Genomic DNA, 19,419 nt, shown 5'->3' on the forward strand with positions numbered 1-19,419 from the left:
CGCCTTCTGACTCACGTTTACCGCATCTTCTCGCGAACCAGGTTTCGACTTCCGTCAGGCTCGAACAGTCTACACGGGTAGACCCACTGCAGCTGCGCTAAAAAGTTTTTTTCAACGGCGGCGGTGGTCTGTGATGCGTGTTGGCTTTGGTTGGAGTTGCTCTTTCGAGATGGCTGGCCGGGTCTACACGATTTTGCTGGGACGTGCACGGCTGCACTAGTATTGTTGATAAGTCAGCTCTTTTTATATATACTTGTAGATTCACTTCTCATTGGTCAGCCTAAGAAGATATGCTTGATTTCTGATGTAAGCAGGCACAATGGCAAAATCTCCATCGCCGACAGTACTCCGAGCAATCGCCATTCTACGGAGCAGGCTGGTCCCTGCCCAGCCCTATCTATTCTTGGCTGCAGAGTCTTGCTTGAGGTATTTCCTGGACGTGACTGATAGCTGCGCCATTTTGTTGACTCTGAGGTCATAGGCTCGTGATTATCTATCAGGATTTACTATCGTAATGCTTGACTGTCGTGGCGCCGGGGGCTGACTACAAGCTTTGTCTTGCGCATGCAGGATCAGGACTATCGATTACCAGAGTGGGATTACAAGGTAGCTTGTATAACAGCTTTGAATCATAGATACTTATCATTCACATATGTCTTGAACAAAACGACAGGCTTATCACAGGGTTGGTGACTCGAGATCAACAACAAGGAATATATATCCCCTGAGCCGTTTGGCTTTCGCCAACGCTACTTCGCTTAGCATCAATTTTCATCTAGCAATCCCTGTTACAATGAGACCTCGAAGGTGCCTATCCATACATAAGGTCGAGATTCTGCCAACACGACATATGTAAAGGAGCCATTCTGTATGAGGCCATCTTTATTCCACATTGGGCTTAGAGGTGGACCCATTCAACTGAGCTTTACACAGTATAGATAGCAGTTGCGTCCGGTGGTCCACTCTGTTTACTGAGAATCGGAAATCCAAGGTTGCGGATGAATGCTCCATGTGTTTACGGCTTGACCCACACCGCAAGACTCCAGTCTGCGTGCTCTTCAAAGTCCATACTGAGATACGCTCAAATCTGCCATTCCACTCACTATGTACTAAGTTGATCATCCATCACAATTTCGCCCCCTTCTTCTGCCCCCTAATCAACGCCCTCCCATTGCTAAGCACAACCTGCCCCTTCTGATTCTTCGTCACAAACCTCACCTCCTCAAACCCATCAACCACCTCGCCCGTCCGCCACGACTCCGTAATAAGCTTATCGCCCGGTCGCACCGGCGATGCAAATCGCGCCTGGAACTCTCTGAAGTTCGCGGGGTCGCTGCCGCCGAAGGCCTCGAGGATGGTGTGTGCGGTCGCGTTCCAGCTGTAGAGGCCGTGGATGATGACGCCGCCGAAGCCCATTTTCTGGCCGGGTTCGGGCGTTGCGTGGAGGGGGTTGTAGTCGCCATTTAAACTGGATTTGTTAGTCAGATCATAATATAGAGTGGGGGATAGGGGGTGGAGGTACCGGTAGAGCTGGGCTGTCTCGGGGGTGGTTGTGATCTCGTTGACGGCATCGGGCTTGCGACCTTCGGGAGGGGGATAGTTTACGGAGGCAGGACCTATAGGAACAGTTAACTACCTTTCCCCTCGCCGCAGTTGTAGATGTAGATGTAATCAAACATACCTTTGGGCCCACCCCAACCGCCCTGTCCTACATAGAACGCACTACCCTGTACGGTAGAATAAACCTCTCCCGAGTTTGCATCTACAATCGACTGCTCCGTCTCGACAACCGACGCCTTCCCCTTATCATAAACGCCGACCACTTTACTGCGGAGTTCGAACTTCTTGCCGGCGCTCGTGGTGGGGAGCTGCTTGAAGACGGTGATCTTGCGCTGGCCGTCGACGACGCGGCGGGCGTCGAAGTTCGGAACGCCGGGAATGGGAGTGCCTTTTGAGCGGGCGTAGAAGTCGGTTATCTCCTGGTCGGTGAGTTTGAATGCTGTTTTGTTATTAATCTGGGGTTCGTGCAAGTAGCGGTGTAGGGACGTACGCAAGATGATGGGGTATGTAGGGAAGACGGCGAAGTTAGGATGGAGTTCCTATCTGCTGGTTAGATAGAGGTGAGTATGGGATTGTTTGAGGGGCTTACGTAGAGAAAGTGTAGCTCCTTGGACGTGGCGCCGATGCTGTTTGCGAAGAGGAGGACGTCGCGCTTGAGCCAGGAGACCTCCTTGGCCGGGAATTCGTGACCAGCACCTGGGCCTGACATGTTGCAATGTGGTTTTATGGAAAGCAGTTGAGTTGAGTGGATTCGCGGTGGATGATTGAAGAAGGAGGCGATGGGCGAGCTTTAATATGCGGGGGAGAATCAGCCGAGGCTGTGGGGAGAGCTGCTCCGGCCGAGCTGCCGAGTCGTGTACTCCATCCACTCGATTCTGAATTCCACCAGTAACACATCTCATTCGTTGACCTCATTCGAGGATGGTTGCATCGGGTGACAGCTCGTTTAGTGTCTCGATACTAAGCGAACAGCATCATCGGGGACTCGATTCTTCTCGCCCGACGCTGGTGTTACGCGACGCGTCGCGACCACGACCTGGGCACCTACAATGCACCTCCCTCCCAAACGGGCCAACAGTAGTTCTTGAGCCTGTCGTATAACTCGGTCGACAACCTTATGCGTCTGAAACGGCTACCATGCATTCTGCCATCTGGAGACCATCTTCACCGACTTTTACCATGACTGGCAGGCTGGCAGCAGACTCAACACCCAGACGCGCAAAGGTTACTGCACGTGACAAATCAACCTACAACGCGTCGACACAAAAAAAGCTTGTACCTCGCTCGGGGAAAGTATAGGTTAATCATTGATTGATGCATATCCAAGATATTATCTCGAGTAGCTTTCAAAAGGAGTTCTGGGATACTTCGACTCTGAACCGTCAGCATCAATGAGACCTGAATTTACCTCGCTCGGCAGCTAGTACGTGACGCGATGCGTCTAGCAAGATGGTCTTCCTTGCCAACAGACTGGTGGGCGAATCTAGGCGAGACGAAGGGATCTTTATGATGAGAATGTGTTGTGTGAAGGTGTCGCATGTTGCATCGGAGAGAGATGTGGCTGTGGCTTGATGAGTCGTTCGAGTTCTGTGTACGGAGCTATAGGACGACGAAGGCATGATGTTACGAATGGAACGATGAACTACTTGCTTGAATACTTAAATCAAGAGGTTCGTTGATTATGGCGTGCAGGTGTATCTCGGAATTTCGGAATTTCGGACTCCGCAGTGGAGGACCAACGCCTTTCCACGAGCTAATTGCTGACCATTGCAGAGGTTCCGGACTTAACAGGACGAATGAGGATGTCTGCGACCTTGAAAATGGAGCCTTGGGATCTTGTCTTGCTTCATCATTCTTGAGGCTGTGATGCGGGGCATCGAGGTCTTTGTTGCCGTTGTTACTAGTATGATCGAGTTCGGGCTGTGGACAATAGGGTTAGGTCGGAAGATAAATAGGCTCAAAGGTCCCGCCAGGAGCTGCAGCGGATAGAAACTCTCTCATCCAATACAACAGTCATCTCTCATTGAAATGGTCAACGTCGCTGTCGCGGGTGGTACTGGTGGTGTCGGGCGGGCTATTGTAGAGGCCCTGCAGGGCTCCAAGCACCACGCTTTTGTTCTTTCTCGAAAGGTGCGTGGACTTGATCGAGATGGATGCAAATAGCGAAATTAACTGTTGTAGCCGTCTTCCTCGGACGCAAATACCATCGTCGTTGACTACAATGACATTGACAGCCTGGTGTCAACCCTCGAAACAAACAACATCCACACTGTCATCTCAACCTTCGGCATAACTGATACCTCGCTCGCTATTTCCCAGCTCAATCTTATCAAAGCCGCCACGGGGTCGAAAGTTACGAAACGCTTCGTACCTAGTGGATTTGCGATTCCTTATCCTGAAGAGTCAGTCTCACCCAACAAGAGTGAATGCAAGTCTATTAGAGTTGTTAACATTTTTTAGAGCCATCGAACTCCTCCATCAGCTGAAGGACTATGTTGGCGCCATCAAAGAACTACGCAACTCAGGTCTCGAGTGGACAATCTTTCAAAATGGGCTTTTCCTCGATTACTTCGGTCCGTCTTCGCTTAAAACATACCTACGGCCCAATCCCTTCGTGATTGATATCGAGAATAAAGTCGCTGGTATACCTGGCGATGGAAACACGTTGGTGACGTTGACGTACTCGCTTGACCTCGCAAAGTTCGTTGTTGCTTCTCTAGATCTGGAAAAGTGGGAGGAGGAGAGTCGGGTAGTGGGAGATGAGATTAGCTGGAATGAGTTTGTGGCTTTGGCTGAGGAGGCAAGAGGTAATTGTGGCATTCGCCCGGGCGTTCACCCGATGGGCTGAACGTAGGCTGACAAAGTGCAGGCGCCAAGTTCGAAGTACACTATGACGATATTGAGAAACTGAACCGGTTCGAGATTACAGAGCTACCAGCGCAGAGGGCGCTGTATGATACTTTTCCCAAGAAAGCGTTCCAATGGTTTACGTCGATCTTTGAACGCTTCACAGCTGATGGGACCACTCGGATTGCAAGAGAGGGGAGTCTCAATGAGAAATTTCCTGATATCAAGCCTCTCACGGTTAGAGACATGTTAGATCAGTATTGGAAAGATGTGAAATGATCGCGCTGTCCGGGCTCCAGGAAAGTATATATGTATATATGTACAATCACATATCGAATCCATTGGCTGTTCTCTCGATCTTAGTATGCAGATGTATGAAATCGCTACGGACTAGGCTGGCTAGCTCTTCATTTTCAAAGCCTTTGTCAGTTCAATATTCTCAAGAGCTTGCTTCCAGGGTCTACATTCTGCATACCGATGAGCTCTTCCACTACGGAGTACAGATCTACGAAGATGTCCGTGCTTTTTACAATCTAATCGTTGATTGGCCGACTAACCGTTGCACAGGTGACTAATTGTGTATCAAGATGGTCACATGGTCTTCTCCTCGCCCAAATTGCAACTTCATCCAACCTCATATACAGGGTTGATGTTCGGCTTGTAAAAGCTTCAAGATTGACAGCTTACAATTTCACTCTTTTGTCTCGCATTGATTAGTAGGCGGACAGGCTTTCTGTACACATTGCAGCCTCTCAAGGGAGATCCACTACGAAAACTGGAATATCAACAAATACCTCTTGCCTACAATGGCGCTTCTCCACACGTTAGCGCTATGTCTGCTGCTACTCCGGACGGCCTACGCGCAGAGATGCATCATGTACCTTACAGGGTCAGTCCGGAGTTCCTTCAATCATAACATATACCAACAGCTAACCATCCAGCCAACACAATGTCGTCCCCGAGCTGGCCCTTGTCGAAGATGTAACCCACGTCGCGCTAGCATTCATGCGGTCTGACGCGTTTAATCGCCAGAACCCAACCGACTGGCCTCTATTCACGACGATCGACGAAGTAAGATCCAGGTTCGCCCCGGAGACGGCAATTATGGTCGCAATTGGCGGCTGGGGGGACACGGCGGGGTTCTCGATTGCGGCGCAGACGGACGAGAGCAGGAAGTTGTTCGCGCGGAATGTGCAAGCTATGATCGACTATACCGGTGCTGATGGTACGAAGTACCTCTCCCCTGAAACACGGAGTGGATGTGCTGATTTGATATTGATTTATGAAAGGTGTCGACATAGATTGGGAGTATCCAGGGTACGTACCAATCAGCTAGACCATTTTGTCATGATCAGGAACTCACATGCACAGGGGAAACGGAGAGGACTACAAGCAGGTTCCTAACTCCGAGAAAGCATGGGAAATCGAGGCGTATCCGAAACTCCTAGCTGAGATTCGGGCGGCGATAGGTCCGGACAGGTTGATCTCTGCTGCTGTGCCGGGGTTGCGGCGGGATATGCTTGCGTTCACGGGAGATACGCTCCCGGGTATTAGCGAGTCGCTGGACTTTCTCAATATCATGACATACGACCTCATGAATCGGCGCGACAACGTGACGAAGCACCATACCGGCGTGCAGTTGTCCCTCGAGGCCGTCAGTGCTTACCTGTCTAACGGAGTTCCGCCCGAAAGAGCGAATCTCGGGTTCGCCTTCTATGTGAAATGGTTTCGGACAGATCCCAACGCAGACTGCTCCTCGCAACCAATCGGATGCAAGACAGTGGTAATGGAAGATCCCACCACGGGTGCAGATCTCGGCCAAGCGGGGGGCTTTTCCTGGCACGATCCTGTGCCGCCGGAGGTTGCGGAGTCGTTCGGCCGTGCTCTGACTCTTGGAGAGTACGATGCTGACGGCGGTGGGTACTATTATTGGGATGGCGAGGAGAATCTGTTCTGGACGTTTGATACCGCAGAGGTGTTGGGAAGGAAGATTCCGGTTATTGTTGAGGAGATGAGTCTGGGAGGGGTTTTTGCGTGGGGGTTGGGTGAGGATGCGCCTGATTTCGATCGGCTTCAGGCATTGACGGCAGCGTATGGAAGCTCGCTGTTGCGAGAGCAAGATGGCGGTGACGGTGGTAGATTGACTGATCGTTCAGGCACGAGAGTGTGGAGCAAGGGAGAACTGTAATTGCTGTCTCCAGCTTCATCACGGACGTTGGGAGATGACGTCTCAAGCCCAATGGCCAGACCAAAAGTACAAAACGTGCATAATTAGCGGACGCACAGCCCATTGCGTGAGAGAAGAAATTTGAATGGCTGACTCGAGGGCATTTGTGCTTCCAAATACCTGATCCCGCCCCCCTGTCGATCATCCCCTTGAGGCTAAGCGCTCGATCACCCAGCAAGAGCCCACGATCGACAGCCACTTGGCACGCTCCCTGATTTCTAATTCCTCAATAGTCCCAACTTAGTCTGCCTTAGTGCACACTTAGCATGCCTTAGCCGTGTCCGTGAAAACACGGCCGGCGGGGTGGCTCAGGGCTCAGGAGGAGCAATCTCTAATTGTGCTTGTGCGATTGGTGTCCCGCTTCCCTGGGTACAATGGATTATGGCAGGGAAGAGGAGACAATGGGTAAATTGTCCGGAGACAGCTCTATATAAGACTCTGGGTCTCGCCTCAATAGACCACGATCTTTGGAAAGTAAATCCACTACTCTCTTTAATATCTCGGATTTGTTAGACGTCACCATGAAGCTCTCATTCACAGTCCTTGGCCTCGCTGCCGTTGCCTCCGCCAGCATCCATCTCAACATCGGCCTCGGCCACGCTCACAACTCCAAGGATCCCCACGCCTGGAGGCCCGCTGGACTCGAAGACAGTAGGTCTTCACTTGTCCGTTCAGGTATTGTGCACTTCTAACACAGAAACAACAGCCCGAGGCCCATGCCCGCTCCTTAACACCCTCGCAAACCACAACTACATCCCCCGCAACGGCCGAGACATCACCCACGATGACATGATCAGCGCCCTCACCAACGCCCTGAACCTCAACGGCACACTCGCCGAGGCCATGGCCGGACAGGCTCTCTCCGCAAACCCAGACCCCAACGCCGAGACCTTCTCGCTGTACGACCCACCCACCCTTGTCGCAATAAACTGTACTAATAGAATATAGCGAGGACCTCAGCCAGCACAACGTCGTCGAGCACGATGCCAGTCTGACGTACGTTCACGATCACGCTTTCTAACCCGGTATTCCAGTCACTGACATTGATACAGCCGCGGCGACGCCTACTTCGGCAACGCCGTCCGCTTCTCCCCCTCCGCCTTCGCCCAAACCAAGAAATACTGGACCGGGTCAACCGTCACGACGACCATGCTCGCAAACAGCAAGATTGCGCGTCAGCTGGACTCTAAGGCCTTCAACCCGGAATACACCTACCCCGAGTCCGTGGACACGGCGTCGCTGAGTGAGATCGGCGGACCAATTCTGGTGTTTGGTGATATTGAGAAGGGGACTATTGATCGGGACGTTATTGAGAATTTTATTGGTCTGTTCCTTTTTCTAGGCCTGGTCTTATCGAACAATGCTAATAGGTTTGTAGTCAACGAGCGCCTCCCCACGGAAACTGGCTGGACACGCAGTGCTGATGCCATTGGCCCCGAGGAAGCTGCAAAGGTTGGAGGCATGATTGCTGAGGCTGCGAGCCTTCTTACGGGTCAGAAGCCTACGACGGGCTCGCAGAAAGATAAGAGGGCTAGCCCTCATGCGTGGTTTTAAGCGGATTTTGCTTCATCTTCACCTGATGCCGGATTAGCGGGATACGATCTTTGTAATATTTCATGTATTCGATTCTGAATTAGATATGGCATTGAGGTTGAAGCTTGACGTGCTGTTGTGGGGGTGTAGTTCGAAAAAGACGTGTTTGCAAGTCATAAAATGGGCCAGGAATAATGGCCCGCAGCATATGTAGATCCAAGCTACTATAACAGCAGTAAGCGAGAGGTACGGAGTACAGTTGAGTCCGCGCACAACAATATTGCTGCAGGAAGCTCGAGAAGCAAAAGAAAAACAAAAAAGAATGGAGCAGCTGGGAATCGAACCCAGGACCTCTCCCATGCTAAGGGAACATTATACCACTAAACCACAGCCCCATTTGTCATGTGATAGCCTTTCACTGTTGACATTATAACCCTTTACTACACATTTCTTGCTCACCTCCTCTCGTCCCATGCCACGATGAAGTATTGTCATCTATTAGTCGAGTATCACGATATTTGTCCTGTGATAGTACTCTACTACACTAATACTGTAAGATTACAAAGCCATTTGCTCGAGCACATCACCCCGATAGATGCGCGCCTTGTTTTGCATACTCGAAGTACGGTGGTCGGGATATATATAATCACAGGGTAAGAGCGTCTACATAAGACGTGCGTCAAGCTCAACAGAGTAGATGGGGTAAAAGCTGGGAAACACTTCTGAGCCCGCACATTAGAAATCTCGTTCATTAAAGTTCCTTGGTCGACTACAATATGCAGAGAATACATGGCGCTCGTCTCCCTACTCGCAATCACTGCTAGGGTTGAGATGGTTCAACAACTGAGCAAAGTGATAGGAAAATGGGGTTAGAGAACTGGCCATTTGACAATTATAGTCACACTATCCACCAGGCCTTCTTGCTCCCTCCCACTGGACTGTCAGCGCAGCTGTCGTCAGCTTACCTAGGTATCGACTAACTGTTGTACCACCTAGGAGGGGCACGGCATTCGGCGCATAAGAGCTTCGGCAACCCCTCCTGTTCTTACCATAATAATCCCTCCTTACCAGCTTTCTCTCATCTTCACGATGCCCTACCCACCTAATAAACCCCTCGACATAATCATAGTACGTCCACCGCGACAATCAACCACACAAACTAACCCCCCAGGTCGGCGGCTCAATAACAGCCATCATGCACGGCATAACCCTCCACCGACTCGGCCACTCCATTCGCATCCTCGAACAATCACTCAGCACGTCTCCAACCTCCCACCTTGCCGGCATCGTCCCTAGCCCCGTCGCAATTGCTTTCCTAAACCTCTATGATAACGCCGCACATATCCCGCTCGGCACTGTCGTTCCACCAATCAAGTCAAGCGGAGGCTTACATCCTGTCCCGAGAGGTAATCGAATCATGACGTCTTGGGGCGCGTTGTATTTTCGATTACGGGCAAACTTTGATAGTGTGGGGGGTGGGTACATTCCGGACCCACCGGCGGTTGTGTGCTTAGATGGGGAGGGCGTTGAGACGGCGAAGGCGAGGGCGGTCTATGAGTCTGGGCAGCGGGTTGTTGATGTTAGAGAAGATAGTGGTGAGAAAGGGAAGGTGGCTGTGGTTGTGGAAGATGTTGCTCTTGGGACTACACGGACTCTATCAGCAGATCTGGTACTGGGTGCTGACGGGGCGAGTTCGATTGTTCGGAAGATATTCCTCGGAGAGACTGTGTCGCGAAGATACGCTGGATATGTTGCATGGCGCGGTGTTGTCCCAGAGAGCGCTGTGAGCGAAGAAGCAAGGGAAGCCTTCAAAGAAGATAGGACACATGCAGCTTCGAGCAGAAAATACGGGCAGGTAACTGTGTATGCCTGCCATTCTGGCTACCTGAGTCTTCAGAAGTCCTAACATACTTAAATTTAGATATACCGTCCCCGGCCCAACCGGCTCCCTCGAACCAGGGACCCGGAATATCAACTTCATCTGGTACAACCCGATCCCCATATCTTCTCTTTCGCGCATTATGACAGATACACACGGCCATGCTCACCGCACGACAATCCCACAAGGCCTTATGGATCCGGATATCTGGGATGCGCAAGTCGCCTTGGGCGCTTCCCTTCTCCCTCGGCATCATTTCGAGATCATGTCGAAGATCACCTCACCTTTCCTGCACTTGATAACAGACTATACCTCGCCACGCGCCTCGTTTCTAGACGGACGTGTTCTGTTGGTCGGCGATGCACATACGCTTCTTCGTCCGCACATTGGGTATACCACTAGTATGTCTGCTCTGGAGGCAGGGTGGACGGAAGAACTTGTTACTGGGAAGATCACGCTGAAGGAATGGGAAGATAGAGTGAATATGACGGCGTACCTACACTACTGCCGCGGAATATGGTTTGGAGAGGCTTTCATCAGACCAGGGTCGATTCGGGATTACAGGCTTAGTGCGGTGTGGTATTGGGTCGTTCTCGCGTGGTACTGGGTGAGGGTCTGCTGGGAGAGGGAAATATCAACTCATAGAGGGCTTAGATAGATAGTAGCAACATTAAATAGCATTAGCCATTCTTTGTTAGAGTATAACTAGCCTATTCTTCCACCCCTTGTAACGGAAAACTCCTCCACCTAGTCTGCCACTTCCCCTTTCCAGGCCAAACCTCATCGAAGACCGCCTTTATATGCTTCGTGAGCCCCCTCCCTCCCCAAGCATGCACAAACCGGTGCTCCACAGCAAGCTCATGGCCCCCATCTGCCACACGCTTGATCTCGAGGGGCTCGAAAGCGTCAAAGACCGGGCGTTTGATAAGGTAAGTCCTTCCTAGAGACATAACAAGGAATGCTTCGGGCATCTCGAGAGACTCGGAGCCAAATGGACGGCAGGTTAGATTGCGGAGATATTTACTCGCTTGGTTGGAAGCGATAATAGTCCAGATCGAACGAGCTAGAGCTTCGTCCATGGCGGCATTCACTAGGACTTCCCTTAGTTCGGCGTCAGAAGGGTGCCAATTAGGGTCGGCGGGTGGTGAGCGGTGGTCATAGTGTAGATCTAGAAGGAGACAGCGGAGGTTCGCGAATGAGCCGAGAGCTCGATATTTCGCACATTCGACTGAATTGCCTTTTGTGCGTTTCAATGGAATGCGGAGTTCGCGAATGTTAGGAGCAGACTCTGACATTCGCATAATATCCGCAGGCATCAGATCGGGGTATTTGTAGTGCCAATCAGCTCCTGGCCCGCTACGACCTGCTCTTGTAGGCGCGAGAGAGAGACCCCTGAGAGTTGGACCGTGGTGGGATAGGATGAGATGCAGGCTTGCCGAACTTCGCACACCACAGAGACAGAGGTACTGGAGCGGTTTGAAGGCCATGACAGCATCTATGACTCCTTCGTGGTCGGCAAGTAAATTCGGGTCTTTATTCAACTTTGTATCGAGGCGTATAAAGAGTCGCTGTAAATTTGAGAAACGGGGCGCCATGTCCTGCAGCAGGGCAGGATTTGCCCATATCTGCAGATCGAGGGACTGGATTCCGGAGAAGTCGAAAACATTTGCCAATGACAGTAGAACGTCTTCTTGAGTGGCATTGCCGGTAACATGCAGGGAATGGAGGGTACATTTGATCGCCTGAGAGGGCATCATGGACGCGTTGAATCTGGTCCATTTCTCTTTGGCTTGATTCACCTGGTCATAATCGCCCCAGCGGCCGTCTAACCGGACCTCAAGGTGCTTGAGACTGCGACATGCGGCAAGTTGCAAAAGATGCTCGGTCATGTGTGTAAACTGGCGTGGAGTGGCTTTGTTGCTAACTTCGGGGCACATCGCTATATAGGCGTGTAGATGGGATAGAGAGTGATCGTCAGGGCGAGAAAGGGGATCGAGAACAGGATTTGAGTGGAAGAATGTTCGCATTGCCGGTCGAGGTTCAATCAGCGGCGTGACCCCGCTCCAGATATTCAGAAAGCAATTTGGATGGTATGTCGCAATTGCGTCGGACATTTCCTTTGGAAATCTATTGGGCAGACCGTAGTTCAAATGAGTGAGGCGTTGGAGACGGGAAATTAGAGTCACCAATGGCTGCCAGTCACTTTTCCAGTATGCATCAAACACCCACTGCCATGGTTGGTGCGTACTGCCTGGATGTATACCTGCAAGGCAGAAATGCTCAAGAAAGGACGACGCTGCAACAGGAGGGATGTGAGAAAAGAGGTTTGCTTGCATCTCCTTGAGGTATTTGTAGAGATTGTGGTTGACCTTCCCAAAACTGTCCACATCACGGACAGTGATAATATTGAGCTTTCGGGCGTGTTCAAGGTACTGACGCCCAAGCCCTGATTTGTCAAACTCGTTCAACCCCGGTAGGGTCTCGAGGACATAGTCTCCATTTCGAAGAATGATGTTCAGACTCTCGAACAGCAGTGGCGTTGACACCTGAAGCCACTGGTGGTTGACGAGACGCAGCGCGTAGAGATCATTGGCGTCATGATCTTGTATCTAACGAGGTATGCTTAGCAAAAAACAAAACAACGTCAGGCTTCAGAGGATCAGTACCAGTGCACAAATCAGTTGAAATATTTCAAGCGGAAGACGGTCCATGGCTATAGAGCTGGCGCTTGTACATCAAAATGTTGACACAGACCTTGCCAGCCAGGAAGAAACAAGGGATGTCCAACTTCCAAGGTTGGAGGTGGGATGGCTTCACAACCTAATCAATCACGGCCCTATGCCAAGGTAGCTTCGGAAATTAGTACCTAGAGCAACCGAGGCTTTTAAGCCATCGTTGGCGGGTAGGTAATAGGTACAGAATAGGTATCCTTTCTACGCTAGGCTCCTAGTGCGCACTCCCTCCGCCAGCTCGAAAAGAGGGGGTTCAGGTTGAGAAGGGAATACCGGGGAACAGCCCGGTGTCAAGATCTTTACGGAGTGCGGAGACGGCCAAGCTGAACCGTCCCAGTCTCCTCGGTTCTAGATCTTTGATTCCTAGGCAGTCAAACTCAGAAAGTAGGCAATAATGTGCCCGGTAACATAGGCTGCATTAGCGGCTGAAGGTGCACCAGTTGGAGTTTGCGGCGAAATTGAGCGTTCCTAGATTCAACGCTGGCATGAATCGTGGGAACGCAGGGATCCGTTTGTTTAAGGGGAAATGCGCCAGCGGCTGAGGTGTGGAAATTGTGCCTTGACGTCCACCTACTGGCGGTTCGAGTTTCTTTTCGCAATGCAATCAAAGTGCAATAGATAATCTGGGGGTAACTTCAACGACGCCAGAACCCGACTTGCTCGCTCCTCACACGTTTATTCTGAGTACCAGACGCGTGACTCTCAGCGGTCTTCCCCGCGCTGCGTACCAGCTTCCTCTTGTGATATTTCTCTGTTGACAGGATGATGGCGTTACAAAGACTTCAGCGGGGAATAGACGCTGGTAGGGCTATGACATACCTCTCTGGGCTCTTGTTGCTCCTCGCATTCTTCATTGAACAGAGTGCAGCTTCCCACGATGAAGATATACAGTACAGGATCGTCGACGAAATTTCGTCTGAGACCGAAGGGATTGCTAAAGGGAAGAAATTTCCAGGGTTTCAAGTCCACCACTACGAATGGCTTGAGGATCAAACAGAGGCATGCAAGACTGCCCTAACCCAAAAGATCAAATGTGCGGACTACCGACGCGAGTTCCAGAGCCCTGGGGTAGGACGATCTTTCAACAATGCTACCGTCACCGACTTGATTTGCGATGAAGGGTGCGGGGAGAGTCTCAAAAGCTGGTATGACAACGTCAGCGCAAACTGTGGAGATCAAAGGGTTGGAACTATGGTTCCGACAGCAGAGGGAGGATATCTTTGGGCAGCGTATAACCTGACATTCTTGAAAGACCCTGAAACAGACAGATATTGCCCGGACGTGGTGATGGATTTCAGGACCGTCCCAAATGTGAGGTCCATGGCAAAGGAAGACATGTGCAGCTACTGCTTTACCACAATGTTTCGGATGCGACAGGCGAGCCCCTATGCTCTCTATGAGGAACGAGATCAGAGCGACTTTGAATTGATCCTAGACACCTGCGGCCTTTCCGGACCTACTGACCTTCAACCCCCCTTATACGAGGAGGAACCTGAACTGCCCGTGATCTGCAGCTCCGGCATCACCCATACAATCTCTATCGGCGAAACTTGTGACACTATCGCTTTACGATACGGCGCAGCTTCTGCAACGATTCATAGTACCAACTCGCAACTGATTCACAGCTGCTCTGACCTCATTGGGGGCCGTGAATTGTGCATCCCGCAAGGGTGCGAAACAACCTACCTCGTCAAAGATGGCGACTCATGCTTCTCGATCGAAATGGAGAATGGCCTTTCCATCGGGACAGTCCAGGAGCACAACCTCTGGATTGATACATACTGCATGAATCTCCAAGCCGTTCGCAAAATCCTCGGCAGCGTCATTTGCCTTTCCCCGCAAGGAGGTTACAGCCAGATCCACGTCGAAGCCCCGGTCGGTTCAATCTTGGCCGAAGGCACTACACAATGGTGTGGCGTTTGGTACACTGCGGCAAACGACGACAGATGCGCTATTATCACGATCCAGAATGCGATTCCAGCTAGCCTGTTTCTGGAGGTCAATCCTTCGTTATCGAGAGATAATTGCGATGACAGTCTGGTGGAAGGGATGACGTACTGCGTTGCGCCCCATATCTTTTGGGATGATCCGGATATGGGTAAAATTGAATCTTCGATTGGCCCAGATTATGAGTGGTATAATCCGCTTGCACCAAAGATTGAAGAGGCTGAGATCAAAGAGGCTGCGGTGGAGGAATGAATTGAGAGGGGTTATTTGTGTGATTCGAAGGATTGCCTAAGTAATACTCTTGGGAGCCCGACATAGTAGCAGGTTTTCACTATCTTAAATAGCTTGACTATGCAATGCTGATGGATAGAAATAATCTCAAGAAGCGCTGAATTTACGCTCAAGTTATTTAGTTATGTTGCTGCGTTCTAAGAACTCGAGGCAGTGCTCTGCATTTCTCTCAGGCATTTTGCACCTGGAGGAGTACGAAGCATGTCTCCATGGCGTTTTGCAATCTAATCCTCTGCAGAATAACAAAGACGAGGCTAAGCCGGAGAGCCTGTATTTGCTTCTAGAGGAAAGCTTGTCCATCCGGATCTCCATCCATCAGGCCCAGGTCCCGATGGTCAAAGCTCGTATAAAAGCTTCTCAAGCCAATCAGGAAGATGAGACTCCTCCCCTTCTTCAACCGGTAGATTCTCCTCAAACCATGCCTCCCGTGCCTCCTTCCCAATTTCTTCAATCTCCGGAGATCCACGTCCAGTATACCGTCTTATGAGGAATGACCTACTAAAGTACATAAGCACGTAAGGCTCTTCAACCCGAAAGAAGTGGTAGCCAAAAGGTACCACACGCAGGTTCCTGAGTTGTTGAGTGGATTGGCTGGAGCCTATAAGGTCCCAGATGCTGAGTGCCAGATTCTCATCGGTGGCGGCATTAATCAGTGCCTTCCGCACGGTGTCTCTATCACCCTCCCTGGCTATGCGGAGCGGTCTTGACCTAGGTTCGTAATGGAGATCCAAAACAAGGCTGCGGAGGTTGTCGATATTCCCAAGCGCTTTGTAGAGTCGAGTTTCCTTTTGGCTGCCCTGCGATCGCTTGACCTGAATTCGGAGCTCTTCTAGGTTTGGACATAGCTCAGACAGGCGATTGATATCCGCCGCGCTGAGCTCGGGGTATTTGTACCCGCCATCGTTGGACGTACGGGTTTGTCGTGTTGGTTCCAGAATCAATCCACGTAGTGACGAACCGTGTCGCTGTAGGATTTGGAGTAGTCCACCGGAACTTCGGAGAGCACGTAACCACAGGTACTTGAGAGGTGGAAAGCGGCATATGGCCGCAATCCCATCGCAATCATCGATAAAATGGTTCGCCTCGCGCCTAGCCCCAGTGATAGGATTAGTTCTTCCTCCAGGGTTTGGAGGGATGAAGAGCCTTTCCAAGTTGGGAAATGAAGCGGCGATTTTGGCGAGTTTCGATGGATTTGCATACTCCATAATGTCGAGGGACCGCAAACGTGAAAGTTCCACCGAAGAAGCAAGGCTCAAGACGATATCCTCATGGAATAAGTTGACCGAGAGTGACTCTAGGACTGCGGCTGGGCTAGGAAGCTGCACGGCAGCGAATTTGCGCCATCCCTCTTTTGCCTGGAAACACGACGCAGCGTCGATTGAGAAGAGATCCGGTTCAAGAATTAAATGTCTCAAGTTAGGTAATGTCATAAGAAAAGGAAACATTTCATCCGTGTCTATCTGATTTGACTCCCGGTCGTACTTCGAATTCACACAAACAGCTAACGTATGTATGCCACGAAGCTGAAATATGTTGGGTGCTGAGCCATAGCCCTGTAATACTTCCGACGTGACAGGGTGCAACTCTTGCTCCATACTGGGAGGAGTATGACTTATAGCCTGACGCCACCAGATCTTAAGCCGACAATCTGGATGGTGCTGACGCAAGGCTTGTTGCAGAGGGAATGGGAACTCATTCTGCATCACAAACTCTAGCTCCTCTAGATATTGCAAACTAGTAATGAGGGAGACCAGGGGATCCCAGTCCGGTTCCCAGTAAACAGCCGATTCTGGCCCGACGTGTATACTTGTCGCCAGAAATGAGCTTGAACTTGCGAGGTGTGACTCCAGAAATGTGCCACTAGTAGCCGGCTGCTAGGGGTAGCAAAACTCCGTGCCCCATGGTTTCAGTCTCCACCAGCCATCTGACGGATGATCACAAGGCTGCGGGATACAAATCAGGCGCAGTTGCCGTGCATTGGCGAGGAAATGACGACCCAGCAAAGTTTGCGTGCTGGACAGCTCAGAGAGCGCGTGACGAAGGCTATGGTCGTTCCAAAACTTCACAGTGAGGGTTCTGTAATACATAGGCGCTGCTATTTCTCGAAGAGTAGAGTTTACCCTGCTGAGAGCGGACAGGCTCTGTGGCGAGCCATCGTGTAGTAGCTGGTGAGCTGTGTGTTAGCTCCATATCCGCAATGAATGGAGCAACTTACAGAGGAGCATATCAATGTCCAGAGCTCGGGCGGAAGAAGACATGTCATTCCTGCAGCTGCTGATTATTCAGTGCGTTGAGCTTGCCTGGAAAATACCGGAATAGGGGCATTTGCCCATGGAACCAGGTCACGTGTGTTGAGAACCACAGGCTCCACACAGTTGTTGGAGAGAAGTAGGTGAGGATTCCCCTGGCATATCTCTGGCTGGGCGGGTGACTGAGTTCCTTTGAAATCTCTCGACTAAAGTTGGCCAGATCCGGGAACACTATTACACAACGGACATCCATGCCCCTTCGATGAGGTAGTTATCGAACGCTTTATACAATTCCTACTCAAGCAGCAGACGTCCGACGCTGATCCTGCTCGTGATTTTGAGTCTGAGCCGAAGCCTGCGCCGGTCCACCACCTGCACTCCCATCCGCAGGCTCAACAACCCTCCTAACCCTAAACCCCCCACGCCACCCAACCCACCCCTTCTCATCCGGCCCCCTAACCAACCCAAGTATCAGCGCCAACCCCGCCAACCCCAGGCTCACACTCCCCGACACCCTCCACCCATACTCCGCGTAGACCCTATTCCCCACACTAGTCCCCATCAGCTGCCCACAGAAGCAACCAAGCATATACCCCGTGTTCACGCGATTCCTCGCCTTCGGCGCAACAGTGTAGATCGCCGCGCGATTCGCAATCATCGTCGCCTGGTTCCCGAAGTCCAGGAGCATAGCGTGTAATATCGGTCCGGCGACGGTGAATGTCCCTGTGTAAGCGCCGATTGCGATGCCGGCCATGGCGATGGAGAGGGAGATTGTGGTTGAGAGCTGGGTAACATATTTATCGATTACGAGTCTTGAGTAGGGCGGGGTGAAGAACATGGGTGAGAGGCCGGCGAGGGAGAAGAGGCCGATTGTGAGGGTTGAGTAGGTATAGGGTTTGCCGGACAGGAGGAAGGTGAGGGTGGTCCAGAAGGAGGTGAATGTTGAGGAGCCGAGGAAGCCCATGAGGGTTGCTTGCACGAGGACGGGGTGTTTTGTGTAGAGGACTAGGATTGAGGAGAGGATTTTGAAGTAGGAGATGTCTTTGTTTGTGGAGGGGTAGTCGGGCATGAAGAGGTAGAGGAGGGCGAAGATTAGGTATTGTACTCCGAGGGAGAGCCAGTAGACTGTGCGCCAGGGGGAGCTTTCGGCGATTATTCCTGACAATAGACGGGCAAAGAGGAGGCCGAGCACGAGGCCGGAGGAGACGATTGAGAGGGCTGTTGCGCGGCGGGCTGGAGGGGCGAGGTCGCCGACGAGGGGGAGCATGATTTGCTGTTGAATTAGTAGGACTCTCGATTGAGGGATGAGAACATACAGGAGTTACAGTAGTGACGGAGGTGAGGAAGCTCAAGGCGAGAAAGACATTATATGAGTTTGTGAAGCACAAACCCAGCCACATTGTTGCAGTGATGAAGGTCAAAAGCAGTACGAAAGGCCTGCGTCTAACCATGTCACCCAGCGGACAGATCAGAAGCAATCCCGCGGCATACCCAGCCTGAGAGCACGTCGGAATAAGCGACGCTTGTTCTTGGGTCACATTGAAGAAGTCGGCAAAGAGGTCGAGTAAGGGCTGCGCATAGTATAGATTGGCGACAGTAAATGTGCCAGCGAATGCGAACAGGATGTTCAGGAAGATGTTGAATTGAGGTGGATTGTCAGGGTTCCAGCGGCAGTTTGGCGGAGCCCAGAGGAGAGCTTTGACGAAGCGATTTCGGTATTTTCCTGGCTCCTCGAGAGACTGTTCGACGCTTTAGTTCTGCTATCAAGCATATCAGATCTGCGATCAAACTGTACCTCTGGAATGGGTGTATTCCGATCTCGGGGCTCGGCCTTTTCTCCCATCTCGGCTGTCCAAGATTCATGGGCTCAAGAACTGAATACAGAGGGCCGGGGACACCATGCGCAGAACACGATTCTCAGTTCTGATAACGAATTTAGGCCGAGATTATTTTCAGAGATGTAAAGAAAAAACCACCCGCTGCCCGCACGCTTGTCGAAATGTGCGGGGAGGAGAGGCAGTTATCTTCGGAGTGATTGGCAAAAGAGGTCAAGGTCGGTAACCGAATATCCGACAGACTGCATCGTCTCCAAAAATGCCGCCCAAATCCGCATGTTCTCCGTCTTTAGCTCGAGGTGGAGGTGCTGATCCTTAG

The 19,419-nt window shown here is 51.3% G+C and overlaps 9 protein-coding genes and 1 non-coding gene across 10 annotated transcripts; 5 read left to right on the forward strand and 5 right to left on the reverse strand.

The window, feature by feature from the left end:
- Positions 1-505: 505 nt before the first annotated feature.
- On the reverse strand, positions 506-2,430 carry BJY04DRAFT_194099 (putative peroxisomal dehydratase). Its single transcript, XM_073712013.1, has 5 exons — positions 2,150-2,430; positions 2,051-2,099; positions 1,682-1,999; positions 1,523-1,616; positions 506-1,468 (listed from the first exon to the last, which is right to left on the reverse strand). Exons 1-5 carry the CDS (start codon positions 2,267-2,269, stop codon positions 1,126-1,128), a joined length of 924 nt encoding a protein of 307 aa, XP_073569049.1. The 5' UTR covers positions 2,270-2,430; the 3' UTR covers positions 506-1,125.
- Positions 2,431-3,527: 1,097 nt separating this feature from the next.
- BJY04DRAFT_194103 (uncharacterized protein) lies at positions 3,528-4,747 on the forward strand. The gene is made up of 4 exons (XM_073712014.1): positions 3,528-3,690; positions 3,742-3,962; positions 4,021-4,367; positions 4,430-4,747. The coding sequence occupies exons 1-4, from the start codon at positions 3,589-3,591 to the stop codon at positions 4,684-4,686; spliced, it is 927 nt and encodes a 308-aa protein (XP_073569050.1). The 5' UTR covers positions 3,528-3,588; the 3' UTR covers positions 4,687-4,747.
- Positions 4,748-5,213: 466 nt separating this feature from the next.
- Positions 5,214-6,595, forward strand: BJY04DRAFT_220354 (glycoside hydrolase family 18 protein; the record flags this gene model as incomplete). Its single annotated transcript, XM_073716841.1, has 4 exons — positions 5,214-5,296; positions 5,349-5,632; positions 5,697-5,724; positions 5,779-6,595. 4 exons carry the CDS (start codon positions 5,214-5,216, stop codon positions 6,593-6,595), a joined length of 1,212 nt encoding a protein of 403 aa, XP_073569051.1.
- Positions 6,596-7,155: 560 nt separating this feature from the next.
- BJY04DRAFT_220355 (peroxidase family protein) lies at positions 7,156-8,188 on the forward strand (the record flags this gene model as incomplete). Its single annotated transcript, XM_073716842.1, has 5 exons — positions 7,156-7,285; positions 7,341-7,533; positions 7,583-7,630; positions 7,687-7,958; positions 8,013-8,188. 5 exons carry the CDS (start codon positions 7,156-7,158, stop codon positions 8,186-8,188), a joined length of 819 nt encoding a protein of 272 aa, XP_073569052.1.
- Positions 8,189-8,490: 302 nt separating this feature from the next.
- On the reverse strand, positions 8,491-8,562 carry BJY04DRAFT_t112. The gene has a single exon. It is a non-coding gene; the product is annotated as a tRNA-Ala (tRNA).
- Positions 8,563-9,256: 694 nt separating this feature from the next.
- On the forward strand, positions 9,257-10,704 carry BJY04DRAFT_220356 (uncharacterized protein; the record flags this gene model as incomplete). Its single annotated transcript, XM_073716843.1, has 3 exons — positions 9,257-9,295; positions 9,339-10,030; positions 10,089-10,704. 3 exons carry the CDS (start codon positions 9,257-9,259, stop codon positions 10,702-10,704), a joined length of 1,347 nt encoding a protein of 448 aa, XP_073569053.1.
- Positions 10,705-10,756: 52 nt separating this feature from the next.
- On the reverse strand, positions 10,757-12,757 carry BJY04DRAFT_220357 (uncharacterized protein; the record flags this gene model as incomplete). The annotated part of the gene is made up of 2 exons (XM_073716844.1): positions 10,757-12,655; positions 12,713-12,757. The coding sequence occupies 2 exons, from the start codon at positions 12,755-12,757 to the stop codon at positions 10,757-10,759; spliced, it is 1,944 nt and encodes a 647-aa protein (XP_073569054.1).
- Positions 12,758-13,588: 831 nt separating this feature from the next.
- Positions 13,589-14,977, forward strand: BJY04DRAFT_220358 (LysM peptidoglycan-binding domain-containing protein; the record flags this gene model as incomplete). The annotated part of the gene is made up of 1 exon (XM_073716845.1): positions 13,589-14,977. The coding sequence occupies one exon, from the start codon at positions 13,589-13,591 to the stop codon at positions 14,975-14,977; it is 1,389 nt and encodes a 462-aa protein (XP_073569055.1).
- Positions 14,978-15,124: 147 nt separating this feature from the next.
- Positions 15,125-16,804, reverse strand: BJY04DRAFT_96798 (uncharacterized protein). Its single transcript, XM_073721394.1, has one exon. It carries the CDS (start codon positions 16,717-16,719, stop codon positions 15,352-15,354), a length of 1,368 nt encoding a protein of 455 aa, XP_073569056.1. The 5' UTR covers positions 16,720-16,804; the 3' UTR covers positions 15,125-15,351.
- A 759-nt stretch (positions 16,805-17,563) lies between these two features.
- On the reverse strand, positions 17,564-19,108 carry BJY04DRAFT_220360 (MFS transporter; the record flags this gene model as incomplete). The annotated part of the gene is made up of 3 exons (XM_073716846.1): positions 17,564-18,538; positions 18,582-19,004; positions 19,061-19,108. The coding sequence occupies 3 exons, from the start codon at positions 19,106-19,108 to the stop codon at positions 17,564-17,566; spliced, it is 1,446 nt and encodes a 481-aa protein (XP_073569057.1).
- Between the last annotated feature and the right edge of the window lie 311 nt (positions 19,109-19,419).

The sequence above is a fragment of the Aspergillus karnatakaensis genome, assembly GCF_047715665.1.
Source record: "Aspergillus karnatakaensis strain CBS 102800 unplaced genomic scaffold BJY04scaffold_39, whole genome shotgun sequence".
Lineage (NCBI taxonomy): Eukaryota > Fungi > Ascomycota > Eurotiomycetes > Eurotiales > Aspergillaceae > Aspergillus > Aspergillus karnatakaensis.

Bases quoted from the DNA above. Each gene is read 5' to 3' on its own strand.
- BJY04DRAFT_194099 (XM_073712013.1), bottom strand. From the start codon at position 2,269: ATGTCAGGCCCAGGTGCTGGTCACGAATTCCCGGCCAAGGAGGTCTCC. The intron at 2,000-2,050 runs GTACGTCCCTAC...ATAACAAAACAG, and splicing joins TACATACCCCATCATCTTGC to CATTCAAACTCACCGACCAG. The intron at 1,617-1,681 runs GTATGTTTGATT...CTGTTCCTATAG, and splicing joins CGGTTGGGGTGGGCCCAAAG to GTCCTGCCTCCGTAAACTAT.
- BJY04DRAFT_194103 (XM_073712014.1), top strand. From the start codon at position 3,589: ATGGTCAACGTCGCTGTCGCGGGTGGTACTGGTGGTGTCGGGCGGGCT. The intron at 3,691-3,741 runs GTGCGTGGACTT...TAACTGTTGTAG, and splicing joins CTTTTGTTCTTTCTCGAAAG to CCGTCTTCCTCGGACGCAAA. The intron at 3,963-4,020 runs GTCAGTCTCACC...AACATTTTTTAG, and splicing joins GCGATTCCTTATCCTGAAGA to AGCCATCGAACTCCTCCATC.
- BJY04DRAFT_96798 (XM_073721394.1), bottom strand. From the start codon at position 16,719: ATGCAGAATGAGTTCCCATTCCCTCTGCAACAAGCCTTGCGTCAGCAC.